The 15,771-nt window shown below is 42.5% G+C and overlaps 1 protein-coding gene across 31 annotated transcripts in view; it reads left to right on the top strand.

Moving 5' to 3' along the window:
• Nucleotides 1–15,771, top strand: part of STK33 (serine/threonine kinase 33) — a 222,230-nt gene that overhangs the window by 194,594 nt on the left and 11,865 nt on the right. For 30 of the 31 annotated variants that reach the window (XM_063710927.1, XM_063710922.1, XM_063710919.1 and 27 more), the window contains one exon: nucleotides 9,332–10,172. The exons of the other annotated variant lie outside the window; for it this stretch is intronic. In XM_063710927.1, coding sequence (XP_063566997.1) covers nucleotides 9,332–9,532 — 201 coding nt within the window. In that variant the 3' untranslated portion in view covers nucleotides 9,533–10,172. Of the gene's footprint in view, nucleotides 1–9,331; nucleotides 10,173–15,771 lie in introns of those variants that run through there. 31 annotated transcript variants of the gene reach the window in all.

Below are 15,771 nucleotides of genomic sequence, written 5' to 3'. Positions count from 1 at the left end.
TGAACTAGTTTACAGTCCCACCAACAGTGTAAAAGTGTTCCTATTTCTCTAACATCTTCTTCAGCACCTGTTGTTTCCTGACTTTTTAATGATAGCCATTCTAACTGGTGTGAGATGGTATCTCATTGTGGTTTTGATTTGCATTTCTCTGATGGCCAGTGACGATGAGCATTTTTTCATGTGTCTTTTGGCTGCATAAATGTCTTCTTTTGAGAAGTGTCTGTTCATATCCTTTGCCCACTTTTTGATGGGGTTGTTTTTTCTTGTAAATTTGTTTGAGTTCATTATAGATTCTGGATATTAGCCCTTTGTCAGATGAGTAGATTGCAAAAATTTTCTCCCATTCTGTAGGTTGCCTGTTCACTCTGATGGTAGTTTCTTTTGCTATGCAGAAGCTCTTTAGTTTAATTAGATCCCATTTGTCAATTTTGGCTTTTGTTGCCATTGCTTTTGGTGTTTTAGACATGAAGTCCTTGCCCATGCCTATGTCCTGAATGGTATTGCCTGGTTTTCTTCCAGGGTTTTTATGGTTTTGGGTCTTAACATTTAAGTCTTTAATCCATCTTGAATTAATGTTTATATAAGGTGTAAGGAAGGGATCCAGTTTCAGCTTTCTACATATGGCTAGCCAGTTTTCCCAGCACCATCTATTAAATAGGGAATCATTTCCCTATTTCTTGTTTTTGTCAGGTTTGTCAAAGATCAGATGGTTGTAGATATGTGGCATTATTTCTGAGGGCTCTGTTCTGTTTCATTGGTCTATATCTCTGTTTTGGTACCAGTACCATGCTGTTTTGGTTACTGTAGCCTTGTAGTATAGTTTGAAGTCAGGTAGCATGATGCTTCCAGCTTTGTTCTTTTGGCTTAGGATTGACTTGGCAATGTGGGCTCTTTTTTGGTTCCATATGAACTTTAAAGCAGTTTTTTCCAATTCTGTGAAGGAAGTCATTGGTAGCTTGATGGGTATGGCATTGAATCTATAAATTACCTTGGGTAGTATGGCCATTTTCATGATATTGATTCTTCCTACCCGTGAGCATGGAATGTTCTTCCATTTCTTTGTATCCTCTTTTATTTCACTGAGCAGTGGTTTGTAGTTCTCTTTGAAGAGGTCCTTCACATCCCTTGTAAGTTGGATTCCTAGGTATTTTATTCTCTTTGAAGCAATTGTGAATGGGAGTTCACTCATGATTTGGCTCTCTGTTTCTCTGTTATTGGTATATAAGAATGCTTGTGATTTTTGTACATTGATTTTGTATCCTGAGACTTTGCTGAAGTTGCTTATCAGCTTAAGGAGATTTTGGGCTGAGATAATGGGGTTTTCTAGATATACAATCATGTCATCTGCAAACAGGGACAATTTGACTTCCTCTTTTCCTAATTGAATACCCTTTATTTCCTTCTCCTGCCTGATTGCCCTGGCCAGAACTTCCAACACTATGTTGAATAGGAGTGGTGAGAGAGGGCATCCCTGTCTTGTGCCAGTTTTCAAAGGGAATGCTTCCAGTTTTTGCCCATTCAGTATGATATTGGCTGTGGGTTTGTCATAGATAGCTCTTATTATTTTGAGATACGTCCCATCAATACCTAATTTATTGAGAGTTTTTAGCATGAAGCATTGTTGAATTTTGTCAAAGGCCTTTTCTGCATCTATTGAGATAATCATATGGTTTTTGTCATTGGTTCTGTTTATATGCTGGATTACATTTATTGATTTGCGTATGTTGAACCAGCCTTGCATCCCAGGGATGAAGCCCACTTGATCATGGTGGATAAGCTTTTTGATGTGCTGCTGGATTCAGTTTGCCAGTATTTTATTGAGGATTTTTGCATCAATGTTTATCAGGGATATTGGTCTAAAATTCTCTTTTTTTGTTGTGTCTCTGCCAGGCTTTGGTATCAGGATGATGCTGGCCTCATAAAATGAGCTAGGGAGGATTCCCTCTTTTTCTATTGATTGGAATAGTTTCAGGAGGAATGGTACCAGCTCCTCCTTGTACCTCTGGTAGAATTTGGCTGTGAATCCATCTGGTCCTGGACTTTTTTTGGTTGGTAGGCTATTAATTATTGCCTCAATTTCAGAGCCTGTTGTTGGTCTATTCAGAGATTCAACTTCTTCCTGGTTTAGTCTTGGGAGAGTGTATGTGTCGAGGAATTTATCCATTTCATCTAGATTTTCTAGTTTATTTGTGTAGAGGTGTTTATAGTATTCTCTGATGGTAGTTTGTATTTCTGTGGGATCGATGGTGATATCCCCTTTATCATTTTTTATTGCGTCTATTTGATTCTTCTCTCTTTTCTTCTTTATTAGTCTTGCTAGTGGTCTATCAATTTTGTTGATCTTTTCAAAAAACCAGCTCCTGGATTCATCGATTTTTTCAGGGGTTTTTTTGTGTCTCTATTTCCTTCAGTTCTGCTCTGATCTTAGTTATTTCTTGCCTTCTGCTAGCTTTTGAATGTGTTTGCTCTTGCTTCTCTAGTTCTTTTAATTGTGATGTTAGTGTGTCAGTTTTAGATCTTTCCTGCTTTCTCTTGTTGACATTTAGTGCTATAAATTTCCCTCTACACACTGCTTTGAATGTGTCCCAGAGATTCTGGTATGTTGTGTCTTTGTTCTCGTTGGTTTCAAAGAACATCTTTATTTCTGCCTTCATTTCGTTATGTACCCAGTAGTCATTCAGGAGCAGGTTGTTCAGTTTCCATGTAGTTGAGCGGTTTTGAGTGAGTTTCTTAATCGTGAGTTCTAGTTTGATTGCTCTGTCGTCTGAGAGACAGTTTGTTATAATTTCTGTTCTTTTACATTTGCTGAGGAGTGCTTTACTTCCAACTACGGGGTCAATTTTGGAATAGGTGTGGTGTGGTGCTGAAAAGAACGTATAGTCTGTTGATTTGGGGTGGAGAGTTCTGTAGATGTCTATTAGGTCCACTTGGTGCAGAGCTGAGTTCAATTCCTGGATATCCTTTTTAACTTTCTGTCTCGTTGATCTGTCTAATGTTGACAGTGGGGTGTTAAAGTCTCCCATTATTATTGTGTGGGAGTCTAAGTCTCTTTGTAGGTCTCTAAGGACTTGCTTTATGAATCTGGGTGCTTCTGTATTGGGTGCATATATATTTAGGATAGTTAGCTCTTCTTTTTGAATTGATCCCTTTACCATTATGTAATGGCCTTCTTTGTCTCTTTTGATCTTTGTTGGTTTAAAGTCTGTTTTATCAGAGACTAGGATTGCAACCCCTGCTCTTTTTTTTTTGTTTTCCATTTGCTTGGTAGATCTTCCTCCATCCCTTTATTTTGAGCCTATGTGTGTCTCTGCATGTGAGATGAGTTTCCTGAATACAGCACACTGATGGATCTTGACTCTTTATCCAATTTGCCAGTCTGTGTCTTTTAATTGGAGCATTTAGCCTATTTACGTTTAAGGTTAATATTGTTATGTGTGAATTTGATCCTGTCATTATGATATTAGCTGGTTATTTTGCTCGTTAGTTGATGCAGTTTCTTCCTAGCCTCGATGGTCTTTACAATTTGGCATGTTTTTGCATTGACTGGAACCGTTTGTTCCTTTCCATATTTAGCGCTTCCTTCAGGAGCTCTTTTAGGGCAGGCCTGGCGGTGACAAAATCTCTCAGCATTTGCTTGTCTGTGAAGGATTTTATTTCTCCTTCACTTATGAAGCTTAGTTTGGCTGGATATGAAATTCTGGGTTGAAAATTCTTTGCTTTAAGAATGCTGAATATTGGCCCCCACTCTCTTCTGGCTTGTAGAGTTTCTGCTGAGAGATGAGCTATTAGTCTGATGGGCTTCACCTTGTGGGTAACCCTACCTTTCCCTCTGGCTGCCCTTAACATTTTTTCCTTCATTTCAACTTTGGTGAATCTGACAATTATGTGTCTTGGAGTTGCTCTTCTCAAGGAGTATCTTTGTGGCATTCTCTGTATTTCCTGAATTTGAATGTTGGCCTGCCTTGCTAGATTGGGGAAGTTCTCCTGGGTAATATCCTGCAGAGTGTTTTCCAACTTGGTTCCATTCTCCCCATCACTTTCAGGTGCACCAATCAGACGTAGACTTGGTCTTTTCACATAGTCCCATATTTCTTGGAGGCTTTGTTTGTTTCTTTTTATTCTTTTTTCTCTAAAGTTCTGTTCTTGCTTCATTTCATTCATTTGGTCTTCCATCACTGATACCCTTTCTTCCAGTTGATCGAATCGGCTACTGAGGCTTGTGCATTTGTCACGTAGTTCTCATGCCATGGTTTTCAGCTCCATCCGGTCCTTTAACGATTTCTGTGCATTGGTTATCCTAGTTAGCCATTTGTCTAATTCTTTTTCAAGGTTTTTAACTTCTTTGCCATGGGTTCGAACTTCCTCCTTTAGCTCAGAGTAGTTTGATCATCTAAAGCCTTCTTCTCTCAACTCGTCAAAGTCATTCTCCATCCAGCTTTGTTCTGCTGCTGGTGAGGAGCTGTATTCCTTTGGAGGAGGAAAGGCGCTCTGATTTTTAGAGTTTCCAGTTTTTCTGCTCTGGTTTTTCCCCATCTTTGTGGTTTTATCTACCTTTGGTCTTTGATGATGGTGATGTACAGATGGGGTTTTGGTGTGGATGTCCTTTCTGTTTGTTAGTTTTCCTTCTAACAGTCAGGACCCTCAGCTGCAGGTCTGCTGGAGTTTGCTGGAGGTCCACTCCAGACCCTGTTTGCCTGGGTGTCAGCAGCGGAGGCTGCAGAACAGCAGATATTGGTGAACAGCAAATGTTGCTGCCTGATCGTTCCTCTGGAAGTTTTGTCTCAGAGGAGTACCCGACTGTGTGAGGTGTCAGTCTGCCCCTACTGGGGGGTGCCTCCCAGTTAGGCTACTCGGGGGTCAGGGACCCACTTGAGGAGGCAGTCTGTCCATTCTCAGATGTCCAGCTGCGTGCTGGGAGAACCACTACTCTTTTCAAGGCTGTCAGACAGGGACATTTAAGTCTGCAGAGGATTCTGCTGACTTTTGTTTGTCTGTGCCCTGCCCCCATAGGTGGAGTCTACAGAGGCAGGCAGGCCTCCTTGAGCTGCGGTGGGCTCCACCCAGTTCGAGCTTCCTGGCCACTTTGTTTACCTACTCAAGCCTCGGCAATGGCTGGCGCCCCTCTCCCAGCCTGGCTGCAGCCTTGCAGTTTGATCTCAGACTGCTGTGCTAGCAATGAGCGAGGTTCCATGGGTGTAGGACCCTCCAAGCCAGGCACGGGATATAATCTCCTGGTGTGCTGTTTGCTAAGACCATTGGAAAAGGACAGTATTAGTGTGGGAGTGACCCGATTTTCCAAGTGCCATCTGTCACCCCTTTCTTTGACTAGGAAAGGGAATTCCCTGACCCCTTGCGCTTCCCGGGTGAGATGATGCCTCACCCTGCTTCGGCTCACGCTCGGTGTGCTGCACCCACTGTCCAACACTCCCCAGTGAGATGAACCTGGTACCTCAGTTGGAAATGCAGAAATCACCCATCTTCTGCGTCACTCACGCTGGGAGCTGTAGACTGGAGCTGTTTCTATTTGGCCATCTGGGCTCCACTGAGTCTCAGATTCTTTTAGAAAAACTGTTAGGATTCTGCTTTCTAAACAATGCCATCCTAAACTTCATGCAACTGGAATTTAGTAAAGAGAGAAATGGTAAGGTACCCATACACATACAGTATTTTACAAGACAAACCCATATACACAGAAGCATAAACATTTGCGTATTGAGATCATCCTGGCCAACATGGTGAAACCCTGCTTCTACTAAAAATACAAAAATTAGCTGGGTGTGGTGGTGCGTACCTGCAATCCCAACTACTCAGGAGGCTGAGGTAGGAGAATCACTTGAACCCGGGAGGCGGAGGTTGCAGTGAGCCTAGATTGTGTCATTGCAGTCCAGCTTGGGTGATAAGAGGAAAACTCCATCTCAAAAAATATATATATATATATTTGCATAAAGAAAGGTAAGTAGATTTGAACTGATGTTACCAGGGAGTGAAGGAGCAAATACTGTGATTTGTTTCGGTGTAGCCAGCGTTAGGCTGATTTTGGAGCTCAATTAAAATATGGATGACTGTATTAGTTTTAACATGTATTAAAACCAAGTTGAAAAATAAGAAAACAGGCACTCTTGTATGCTACTGGTAAGATTATACATCAGTACAACTGCAGTGGAAGGCAACATGATGATATCTTTCAAAATTACAAATCCATATACCATTTATCCGAAGAATTTCTCTTCTAAAATATATATCCTGTAGAAAAACTTACGAACGTGCAAAATGTCATGTGCAAAATGTGCTTGCAAAAGATTGGAAACAAACCTGAGTGTTCATTGTGAAGGGACTGGTTAAATAAATTATGGTACTTCTAAACAAGAGAATATTGCATAGCCAGAAAAAAGAATGAGGATTTTTTCTTTCTATGAATTGACATGGAATGATCTTCAAGATAATCATTAGTTGAAAAAAGTCAAGGTGTAAAAGAGTGTTTATAGTTGGCTACTATTTGTATAAAAGGCAGGAAGAAAGCATGTCAGTAGATGAATGTATTTGTCTGTTCTCATACTGCTAATAAAGACATACTGGGTAATTTATAAAGAAAAAGAGGTTTAATGGACTCACAGTTCCACATGGCTGGGGAAGCCTCACAATCATGGTGGAAGGCAAAGGAGGAGCAAAGATACGCCTTAGGTGGCAGCAGGCAAGAGAATGTGTGCAGGGGAACTGCCCTTTATAAAACCATCAGATTTCGTGAGACTTATTCATTATCATGAGAACAGCACAGGAAAAACCTGCCCCTGTGATTGAATTACCTCCCACTGGGTCCCTCCCACAACACAGGATTATGGGAGCTACAATTCAAGATAACACTTGGGTGGGGACACAGCCAAACCGTATCAATGAATTAGATTGAACCATAGGAAATTGCCATTATTAGACTGTTTTTGACCTGCAACCAATGGAAATGACAGTGGAATGACAACCACATCCATTTGGTTCCACCTAATATTTGCTTGAAGATGCATAAAATCTCTCTGAAAGTGTACACTATAAATTGACAATATTGGTTGTCTTTGGGGGCAGAGCTCAGTTAACTGGGGGGCAAGGAGGAGATTTTGAACATTGTGAATATTTAATCATGGGGATGTACTATCTATTTAAGAAATAAATAACTAAAATTACAAAAAAATTTGGCTGAGGAAAATCATTTTCTTATCTTACTACAAAATAAAACAGAAATATCATATTTCTACACCAAAGCAACTAAACATTGTTTAGTTTTCTTTTTCCTTCCACTTTGCCAGAAGACTTTAATAATGATCTTAAGATATTGTATCCAAGAAGAAAATACCAGCATCTGTAGAGTTTTTGGGAAAAAGAAAAATATTCTACATCAATAATTCTGTTCACAGAGACTGTTTCTGAGTATTTCTTCCTGGTGACTGCAACTCCTGAAACTACTATAATGACTCGACTACATTAACAAATGAAGCAGTGGAGAAGAATGGAACCATTAAGCCAGATATGAATATAAGCACATTAAAGGAAAATGAATCTTTATTCCTGCTCGATAGAATATTAGTTGTAGTGGACATGTTGAAAACTACTTCCTCAACAACTTGGATGATAACTCAAAATCCAAGTAGAAATGTCAAAAGACAGAAGGTTACACTTAGATTCACCTTTTAATAGCATTTGTATGTAAAGGTAATTAAATTTTATGATTTGAAATTTTCAAGATAGAGAGTATATCTTAGAGACCAGCACTGTACTAAACAAAGCAACTTGTTCTCAGCCAGATGCTCTAACATCAGGGGTGTTGTATCCTCACCTTATCACTGAACATAAGGAGTTTTCGATAAAAATACAACCTATGTGAGGGAATACTGAAGAATTTTAAATATTTTCTACCTCTTAAAAGAACACACAGAAATAACCCAGAAGTTTGCTTAGGGGGGAAAAGAACTAAAGAAAATGACCTTTTTACATTTCAAATTTTATAGAAATTAAAATTTTAAGGTACAAAATGATTTTTAAGTGTTACCTGCTCAAGAATTAGCATATACTGGTTGTAAAATCAGACACGAGTGATGTTCTGAAGAGGCACACTTTAAAGGCTTTCTTCAGCAAGCGAACATCAGGTGGATTTTCTTTCTTGAAATATAGGTGCCAAAAGTCTTACAGGACCCAGAGTTTTATTGCAGCCCTGGAAAGTCATGGATTCACTAGGCAAACATATATTAAGTGCTACTACTGGATATAAAACGTGGTCATTACATCACAGGAACCTGAATGATCAAAGAAACAATGCATTTATTTTGTGTTACACGCCATCTTATCACACTCTTTGAAAATTGTTAACCTGATTTTTAACCCAAGTGTGCTGTGACTTTCAGGAAACCAGAGTATTAAACTTGTGAGCTCTTTCCTTGATCATTCTATGTAAACCAGAGCTTCCCTATCTCTACCCCAGTGGCTTGGCCCCTGTGCTGCTTTGTGGGTCTCCTGAGACAATCTCTACTCTTTTAGAACTCTATGCTCCAGCTTCACTTAATTAAAAGTGATCACTTTAAAAATGGGCCTAACGTCAAAACAGACCCTGCTTCCCTCATGACAGCAGGATTCAAGACCACTTCTTCCTTTACTGTGGAATGAGGCGACCTGAGAAAATACAATTGCCTGTTAAAACTCCATCTGCTTGTTTTCTACTTTAAAGCTCACATAGTACTTTCATGGCCACCCTTTCTCTTCATTCTCGTGGTAAGCTCTTGTGGCAAATGTGCAAATATTATTTGCCTCCACTTAAGGGCAAGGAATAGAGAGGCTCAAAGAGGTCTACAGGCCTGCCTGAGTAGTGTGACTGGGATTAGAAGCCAGTCTCTGGAATTAATGCGGGAAGATAGTGGGGATGTGAGTGTGGGCCTTATGTAGCACTTCATACACAGGTTAGAAAGAATAATTATGTTGTACTTATCAGGGTATCCATACAGATGTCAGAGCTTGTGTAGAAATCTGTAAAGATGAAGTGAGTACAATTATGTCTAAGTGGACTTCCCTGCACAAATGTTACCAGACATTTACTTACATTTTGGACGGCAGAGGTTTCGAAATTGAGCCTGTAGAGTTTGCTCCACACCAAACATGAGACAATTCAGTTTTCTTAAAGGTGCAAAAGGATCTTTTGGCATTTAATAATAATTTTACAATATGACTAGTTTGTACCCTATATCTAGAGAGGGCTCCAACTTGCAAATCCTGGACAACTTTGTAGTTCCTTGCATCTTTGAATTGATATGCATTGCTTTGTGTCTGAAAATTAATCAAGACCTTTTATTTGCAGTCTACTGCTTATGAAAAGCAATTTCCTGCAACCAGTAAGGACAACTTTGACATGTGCAGTTCAAGTTTCACATCTAGCAAACTCCTTCCAGCTGAAATCAAGGGAGAAATGGAGAAAACCCCTGTGACTCCAAGCCAAGGAACAGCAACCAAGTACCCTGCTAAATCTGGGGCCCTGTCCAGAACCAAAAAGAAACTCTAAGGTTCCCTCCAGTGCTGGACAGTACAAAAACAAAGCTGCTCTTGTTAGCACTTTGATGAGGGGGTAGGAGGGGAAGAGGACAGCCCTATGCTGAGCTTGTAGCCTTTTAGCTCCACAGAGCCCCGCCATGTGTTTGCACCAGCTTAAAATTGAAGCTACTTATCTCCAAAGCAGCATAAGCTGCACGTGGCATTAAAGGACAGCCACCAGTAGGCTTGGCAGTGGGCTGCAGTGGAAATCAACTCAAGATGTACACGAAGGTTTTTTAGGGGGGCAGATACCTGCAATTCAAGGCTGTGGGCACACTTGCTCATTTTTATTTCAAATTCTTATGTTTAGGCACAGCTATTTATAGGGGAAAACAAGAGGCCAAATATGGTAATGGAGGTGCCAAATAATTATGTGCACTTTGCACTAGAAGACTTTGTTAGAAAATTACTAATAAACTTGCCATAGGTATTACAGCAGAAGTGCTTCAGTCATTCACATGTGTTCGTGAGATTTTAGGTTGCTATAGATTGTTTAAGACAGCTTATTTTAAATGTAGAAAAATAGGAGATTTTGTAACTGCTTGCCATTAACTTGCTGCTAAATTCCCAATGTATTGATTAAATCAATAAAAAACAGATGTTACTCAGCACATTAATTTTTATGTTAACAAGAGGTGAATATAATAAGGTCCTCTAAGCCTTTATGCAAATTATAAGTTTGTTCTACTGCTGCAATGGTAGGCACACATCTTTGGGGAAGATCATGAAGCAAGAAACAGGGGACCATACCTCATTTCTCTTAGCTTTGTAGACATCTTTCCACCTGGGTGACTAATTTTGCCAGTTGAAGTCAAACTGGGTGAATAGCTGCTTTCCTTTGCTTCCAAAGCAAATTCTAAAGAAAGAATTTGCAATTGCTTTTATCTTCATAAAGTCATAACCTAGTTCCATTCCAACCCCCCATGGAATTGTCAGGTCTCCAAAATGGCCCACATCTGGCCAGCTGAGCATATACTAGTTGCATTTAAATCCACTTGGTAACTAAAAATAGTATGTGTGCTTCTTGCAGTTAGTTTAGAAGACACTATTGTGATTCTGAATGAGTTAAAGATAGCACTGGCCTGTGTTGCCCCACGTGGTTCTGCCAGTATTTCCTTAGTACCTTCAGTGTGCTTCCCTTGGGGGAACCTGCTGGCCAAGGCATATCTAGTGGAAATTGTCTGTATTTTATTTTAAACTGTCATTAACATAGCTGCTTCAAGATCTTTCTCCCTTCTTGATGTCTAGTTCCAGTCATATCATAAGCCCATAAACCATATCCTGAGCTTTAAGCTTTCTCTCAGGGTTTAGTAAGCCAGTCTTTAAAGGGCGTGTTCTGTTCACCTGATGAGAGCTCTGGCCTCATTAGCTAAGTGGAGCCTTCCCTTCCCTAGTAGTAGTCTCAAAGGCAGATGTGTGCACTGCAGTTCCGTCACCTCCGGCGGGGAGAAGCAGGGACCTAGTGCACGGTGGCTGCTTGTCTCCTTGCAGAAAAGCCTAACCAAGATGGTGGCTTTGATTCTGCCTATTCCCTGGGCCTGAAAATGAAATATTCTGTATATTAAAAATACTCTTACTTTCACAGTGATATTCTTTTGGGATTAGAAGATCCTATTGTTAGATAGAGTACTATCCACACTTCTCTTGGCCCTAAAAATTAGCGATTCTGCTCAGTAAGCTTGAGCAAAGGTCCAGAACTAACCACTAACTAAAAGATGAAGTCATTTGATAACACGTTAGTGTGTCTTCACCTTTTCCCACCTCACACCAGGCAAGGCCAACCACCCTGCCTATCATACGATGCATTCTATTAACGCCCCTCCATTGAGCTGTTCGTTTGATTTGTAGGAGTCATTTTAACAGAAATTTAGCTCACTCTTTCTAGAGAGAATTTCCACATCATTTTTGTGTTACTTAGTGGTATTTTTGTTACTTCGTTGTGTAGAACACACTTGGACCAGGCCATGTCTGAGCTTTGTTTCCAACAGATGTGCCTCTTTAAGGTCTGGGGATATATGGCCTTCCTTCCTCCATTTGCTTTCACAGCTGTGAAAAAAGGGCACTCTTCCATTTCAGATTGACTTTCAGTGACTGATAGGCCGACTCGAAGGCACCAGTAACAAACACTGTGACACCTCCGGTGCTCCATAGCATGGGGAGCTGGGTTTTGCTGTGATCCAGCGGGACATAGTCTGTCTAGGACAGCACAGCGCAGGTGTTATTTTCAAGGAATTCAAGTAGCGATCCGCATTCCAACTTGAGTGACAGATAAGGCAGGCAAAATATGATAAAAAGAGAGGAATGCAGGCAAGCTGGGGACAAATTCATTTGAGGAGAATAGAGGATGATATCAGAGAAGGCCTTACATCAGAGAAGGAAGGAAAATGGGGATATGTGGAGCAAAATGAAAATAAATTATAATTAATAAAGAAGACAGGATGACAACACATGGTTCTGCCAAAGCCGGAAGCCGGAGTGAGAGGAGGGAAGCACTGCTCATAGAATATTTGGTTGTTCCAGGCTAGTCTGAGGTAAAGTTAGCCCCCTCCCAGGGCCTGTACACAGGCAAACCTAGAAAAAGGCACAGGATGAGGAAACGAAGACCCAGGGAAACGGAAGCTGAGATTTTAAGAGTCAGCCACAAAATTGTCCTTTCATTTTGAGTAGGAATGTTGTGTGGTGCTGCGGGGGTTGGGTGGGGGCCAGCCAAAAAAAATCAAAACATCTTGTGCTTATCACTGAAATGCTTTGTTTAAATAATTCTATTTGACTCCAAAATGTAAGTTCCAGGTTAGACAGATCAAAAGCAACCAGTCTTGAAAATGAAGCTTTTTAAATTCCAGCCGCGCTGTTGGAACAGAGAATAAAGGCTTTGTTTAAACATGCATTCCCAGCAGCAAGCAGAGCTTTGAAATTGGCCAGGGAAGTTGCGTCCTATAATGGCTGCGCTTGGCTAGAGACCAAGGAGCTGGCCTCTGGGAAATGACCCTGGGCTGGATATTTTCTATCTGCCCCTCCAGAACCACTCTGCCTGCTCTGCCCTCTCTGCCCAGAGAGGCTGATCTTCAGGTACTGCATTAACACACTCCCTGGGCTTCTGGATTCATTGGCATTCTGTCAATGAAGGCACCAAGGGGAGATGAGAGAAGGGGAGAGCCAGGTCCAGACGCTGACTCCCGAGTGCCTCCCTGCTCTGGGCCAGGCTGCTGGGCATTTGCTGCCTTCTTTGGTGGGCGTGGCTCCTGCCAGGCCCCTCTCTTACAGCTGTGTCCCCTGCCCTTGCAGGCCGAGACCAGCCTGTTGCCCTGGCTACTATGTCTTCCTTTGTGGGTTTTCCTAAACCCTCTCAGTGCCTTTATGAACAGTCTCTGTTAAACCCTCAGCTTCCGCATTTAAGTTTACCATCTGTCTTTGACTGCAACTCAAGTGGTGGAGACCCTTTCCTTATCAGTGCTGCATTGTTCCTGACCCAGGGTAGTTTTGTCTCTGGCTGCCAGTCTTCTACCAAAGTACAGTAAAGGGCAAAAAAGATAAACGAGCTCTTCCTGACGAAAAGAGATTCACCTGGGTGGTCACTAAGGGTTGGGGAGGGGCTGGTGGGGAGATGTTCCTGAGGTTGGGACCCAGGTAGGGCAGGATACCTGGAGCATTTCCCGACACCGAACCTGAAATCTGAAATTGTCTGGGCTCAAGGTTTGGGAGCCTAAAGAATGCAGCACTTCACTGTGACAGCCAAGAGGACCTGGGAGGAGGCCACCCCACACTGGCTGCTTGCTGCCAATGAGAGACCAGGGAAGGGGCTTCCAGGGGACCCCGTGGAGCCCGGGAAGCACAGGAGACCTGAAGACAAGACGTCTACTGGGCTTCATGTTCGCTTCATCTCTACAAGCACTGAAATCACTTTACAAAAGCATTTTCAGGTAAAAATTTTTACTATTCAAAGGTCTCACATCGTTCAGTTGTACTCTTCAGGATCCTGCATTTTTCTGAGTGAGCTGGCTGAGAACCGATTTTGATTTCTGTTCAGTACATTGTTATCACTTAATTCTCATTGGTGATCCAATTTTCTTTGCCTTTGTTCTTCAAAGCGAGGCCGCATCCGCGGCTGTCTTGCATTTTTGTGGCTGCCTTCTTCAGTCCCTACTATAATCAGCTCAGCTCTGTGCTTGCTGGGTCAGTTCTCCATATTTCCCTGAATAATCTGGGTCAGCCCTCAGAGGAGTGGTGGGGGTTCCCACCACTGCCCCATTGGGAGGATTAATAGGACTTTTGCAATGCCACCATGGCACTCTCAGGGACCTCCCCTTCCCTGTTGCCCAGTGCCATCCCAGGTACCTTAGCCAGATCCTGGACCTCCTCCTCCAAACATGCATCAGGTCCTGTCCTGGCCCAGAGAATGGGACTAGAGACGCCGTGCAGACCCTGTCTCCGTCCAGGCTTCTGCTGGTTCCTCTCCTAACTAGATCCTGTGGCATCTTCACACCATAACCAGGGCATTGATACAGGGGCCATAGAAGTCTCCCTGCCCTTTGGGGACCAAAACCTCCCTGTAGGCAAAATCCTGAACCAGGCTATTCTTTAGGAAAGCTCAGTCAGCACAAAAAGTTGTCTCCATCCCCAGGAGCAATTGCAAGGCTGGAGGAGTCAGCATTCCCATGTGACTGAAGGGTGGGGCGGGTGGGGTGGAAGATGGAGAGCAACTGACCCCCTCACTGGACCCTGAGGAAGATGCCCTTGCAGGGAGGTGGCAGCTGATATTTCCTGGTCCAAACACTGGCTTCCACTTAGTTACTAGAATCAAAGTCTTTTTGCAAGCTGGACTTTGAGCTATAGTAGTGGATGGGATCCATTTTAACTAAAACCCCCTTTCAGAGTCATGATGTAACAGCGGCAACATTTACAGAGCACTTATACATGCCAGACACCATTCTAAGCACTTTACGTGTATCAGTTCTTTCCATTCTTACCACGGCCTGTGAAGTTGATACCATTATTTATCTCTACAGAGAAATGAATTAAGGCACAGAGAGATTAAGAACCAAGGTCTTAATGTCCAAGGTCTTGTGTCCAAGGTCACACAGCTAAGAAGTAGCAGAACGAAAACTGGAACCTGGCCAGTGTGCTCAAGTATCACTGTTGTACTATATGCCTCTCAAGATGTTCGTGTTTTTGCTCCCCTACTCTTTAGGCCTAAGCTACCATGAAGTTTGATCCCAGAGTTTCAAAAGGCCGAGCAACTCACAAACACCTCTGTCTCCAGCAGGAGCCTAGAGTGATAATTTTGACAAGTTTGGGCTTGAGGTTTCAGAAGGGAGTGGAATTATTTTGCAAGTTGACCAATTTGGTCGAGACTCAAGCACTATATCAGGGAAAGCTGCATTCTGAAGGACTTTGCGTGATAAAAGTAAGTTCTCAAGGCTGTAACTGGTCCTTTTGTCTGCAGCAGTCTTTAGAAGCCTTTGAATATGTTTTTAACCGAAGAGAGAAAAGAGGCTCCGTTCTTTCCTCAGGAATTCACAGGGACCGTCCTTTCTGTGCAGACATGACAGATCGATGCTTACCAGGAGCAAAGTGTGATTCCCATCTCAGGGCAGCTGGGGGTTAGAATCACTATCATGTTTCGATTTCCCACATCCCTTCATCAGGTGGTGTGAGCAGCTGTGCCGCTGAGCAGGTGGAGTTCAGACGTGGAGTCCACCTCCCCATCCTGCATTCCTCTAGCTTTTGCCATTGCTCACTTCTTTAGAGGACTGTTAGGCGCAGTGACGTTTTGTCCCTTCCACATTGACACCGTCCTGGTTCAGGGGGCAGCCATGTTCCCATAGGCTCAGCGGATTCTGTGGTGCAGGACAGGGGAGACGTCTGCTCTGGGCCTAAGCCAGCAGCGGGGGATGGTGCCACCTCCCCCTGGCTGCCCACCTCCCAGGCCACTGCCTGCCACTTGGTCCCAGGAGAAGAGAGGCAGTTCTTATTCAGGATCCTCATTGCTGTTTTGGAACTTTGGAAGAAAAGGCTTCTAGCTACCCAAAACCATTCAAATGGATACATTTTTACAAGAGTTGTTTTTCTTCCAGAAGCAGTTACCTGGTTGTAGCTTCAGTCCCTTGCCCCCATCAGCACAGAAATTAGTCATGAGACTGTAGTCATTTAGCCACTTAAGTTTCATGTCAACTTTCTGCTCACCAACTCTTTTATACCAGTCCCTGACCA

The sequence above is a fragment of the Gorilla gorilla genome, chromosome 9 (genome assembly GCF_029281585.2).
Source record: "Gorilla gorilla gorilla isolate KB3781 chromosome 9, NHGRI_mGorGor1-v2.1_pri, whole genome shotgun sequence".
Classification (NCBI taxonomy): domain Eukaryota; kingdom Metazoa; phylum Chordata; class Mammalia; order Primates; family Hominidae; genus Gorilla; species Gorilla gorilla.
The sequence above is the reverse complement of the archived record's forward strand: the minus strand, read 5'-3'. Positions and strand labels throughout refer to the sequence as shown.